The sequence below is a fragment of the Protobothrops mucrosquamatus genome, unplaced genomic scaffold (assembly GCF_001527695.2).
Source record: "Protobothrops mucrosquamatus isolate PMUCROS unplaced genomic scaffold, P.Mucros_1.0 scaffold6900, whole genome shotgun sequence".
In the NCBI taxonomy this organism is placed as follows: domain Eukaryota; kingdom Metazoa; phylum Chordata; class Lepidosauria; order Squamata; family Viperidae; genus Protobothrops; species Protobothrops mucrosquamatus.
In genome coordinates this window covers 27253-29632 of record NW_015392712.1, presented here as the reverse complement: position 1 = coordinate 29632, position 2380 = coordinate 27253, and the positions used below count along the sequence as shown (strand labels likewise).

The 2380-nt window shown below is 39.9% G+C and overlaps 1 protein-coding gene across 1 annotated transcript in view; it reads left to right on the top strand.

Moving 5' to 3' along the window:
* Positions 1-206: 206 nt before the first annotated feature.
* The window catches only part of LOC107300398 (serine/threonine-protein kinase PAK 1), a gene marked incomplete at its 3' end in the record, with an annotated part of 28501 nt that continues 26327 nt past the window's right edge, over positions 207-2380 (top strand). The window contains exon 1 of the mRNA XM_015829730.1: positions 207-357. Within this exon, the coding sequence (XP_015685216.1) occupies positions 213-357 (145 nt within the window). The remainder of the gene's footprint in view (positions 358-2380) is intronic.

Below are 2380 nucleotides of genomic sequence, written 5' to 3'. Positions count from 1 at the left end.
ATTTTGATCACGTGACCATGAGGTTGCTGCAAACGTCGTAAGTGTGAAGGACAAGCATCAGTTGCGTTTTTCGGTGTCGTCGTAACTTCTAACGGTCACTAAACAAGTGGTTGTAAGTTGAGGGCTACCTGTATTGCTTGGTCAAGCGTAGGTTGTAATTGTAAAGCAGACGACGCTAATCCTTCTTTCTTAAAAATGATGACTTTTAGGGCATGCCAGAACAATGGGCCCGCTTGCTGCAGACGTCCAACATCACCAAACTGGAGCAAAAGAAGAATCCTCAAGCCGTGCTAGATGTGCTCGAATTCTACAATTCCAAAAAGACCACCAACAGCCAGAAATATATGAGTTTCACAGGTGGGTAACTTTCTTTAGACAAGACCAGGAAGGATGGAGTGGAGTGGAGTGGAGTAGAATGTGGAGTGGAGTGGAGCAGGGTGTAGAGTACAATGTAGAGAGAGTAGAATGTAGAGTAGAGTAAAGTAGAGTGGAGTGGAGTGGAGCAGGATGGATTAGAGTAGAATGTAGAGTAGAGTAAAGTAAAGTGGAGTGGAATGGACCAGAGTGGAGTAGAGTAGAATGTAGAGTAGAGTGGAGTAGAGTGGTGGAGTGGAGTGGAATGGAGTAGAATGTAATGTAGAGTAGAGTAGAATATAATGTAGAGTAGAATGTAGAATATAGAATGGAATGGAATGGAATGGAATGGAATGGAATGGAATGGAATGGAATAGAATAGAATAGAATAGAATAGAATAGAATAGAATAGAATAGAATAGAATAGAATAGAAAATATGGAATGGAATAGAATAGAAAATATAGAATGGAATGGAATGGAATGGAATAGAATAGAATAGAATAGAATAGAATAGAATAGAATAGAATAGAATAGAAAATATGGAATGGAATGGAATAGAATAGAATAGAATAGAAAATATAGAATGGAATGGAATGGAATAGAATAGAATAGAAAATATGGAATAGAATAGAATAGAATAGAATAGAATAGAAAATATGGAATAGAATGGAATGGAATGGAATAGAATAGAATAGAAAATATGGAATAGAATAGAATAGAATAGAATAGAATAGAATAGAATAGAATAGAATAGAATAGAATAGAATAGAATAGAATAGAATAGAATAACAGAGTTGGAAGGGACCTTGGAGGTCTTCTAGTCCAACCCCCCCTGTTCAGGCAGGAAGCCTAGCCCTATACCAGGGGTAGGCAACCGTGGCTCTTTTATGACTCATGGACTTCAACTCCCAGAATTCCTCAGCCAGCATGGAGGAAACTATGGTCCCTTCATGACTTGCAGACTTCAACTCCCAGAATTCCTCAGCCAGCATGGGGAAACTTTGGCCCCTTCATGACTCGTGGACTTCAACTCCCAGAATTCTTGAGTCAGCATGGCTCAGCTTGGAAACCTCTCCCTTTCCCCTCAGCATGGCTGGCTCAGGAATTCTGGGAGTTGAAGTCCACGAGTCATAAAAGAGCCAAGGTTGCCTACCCCTGCCCTATACCATTTCAGACAAATGGTTTGAACACTTTTTCTGCCACAGCTGTTAAGCGAATCACTGCAGCGGTTAAGTTAGTAACACGGTTGTTAAGTGAATCTGGCTTCCCCCATTGACTTTGCTTGTCTGAAGATTGCAAAAAGGAGGATCACTTGATCCCGGAACACTGCAACCGTCATAATTGGGACTCAGTTGCCAAATGTCTGAGTTTTGATCACGTGACCCTGGGGATGTTGCAATAGTCATAAAAATCTGAAAAATGGTGATAAGTCTCTTTTTCCCCCCATTGCTGTTGTAACTTAGAATAGCCACTTAAGGAATATTTTTAAGCCCAACGACTTACCTGTATTGTGTCATCGGCTTGTCTCCATTCTGATAAATGGAATTTTTAAGATAGCAATATACAAGCCATAAATTAGCTACCTCACACCCAATCCAAAGTAATTATTATTCCTGGCCTCTGTGTTTAAATTCTGTGTTATCTAAGTTTTATCATTCCTCCCACTCTCCTCCACAACGATCCATCCTCCTCCATCTGGCACAGAGAAAGTACTTCATGAGATCCAATCTCAAAATAAACCGTTGATAGTTGTTGTACTGTCACTAACGCAGCCATCCTTCTAGAAATCAGGGCAGCAAAAGAACTGATGTAATGTTTGGTAAAATTGAGCATGAAGCAAATTAAAAGTCTGAAGGGCTGAGTTCAGAATAACCTGAACAAAAATACTGGATATTAAAAGGACAGTACCTTAGATGCAGATAGATAATTCACCGGGTGACTTAAGACCCTGTAAGACCACGCTTGGAACATATTGTGTCCAGTTTTGGTCACCGCAATATAAAAAAGATGTTGAGACTCTGGAAA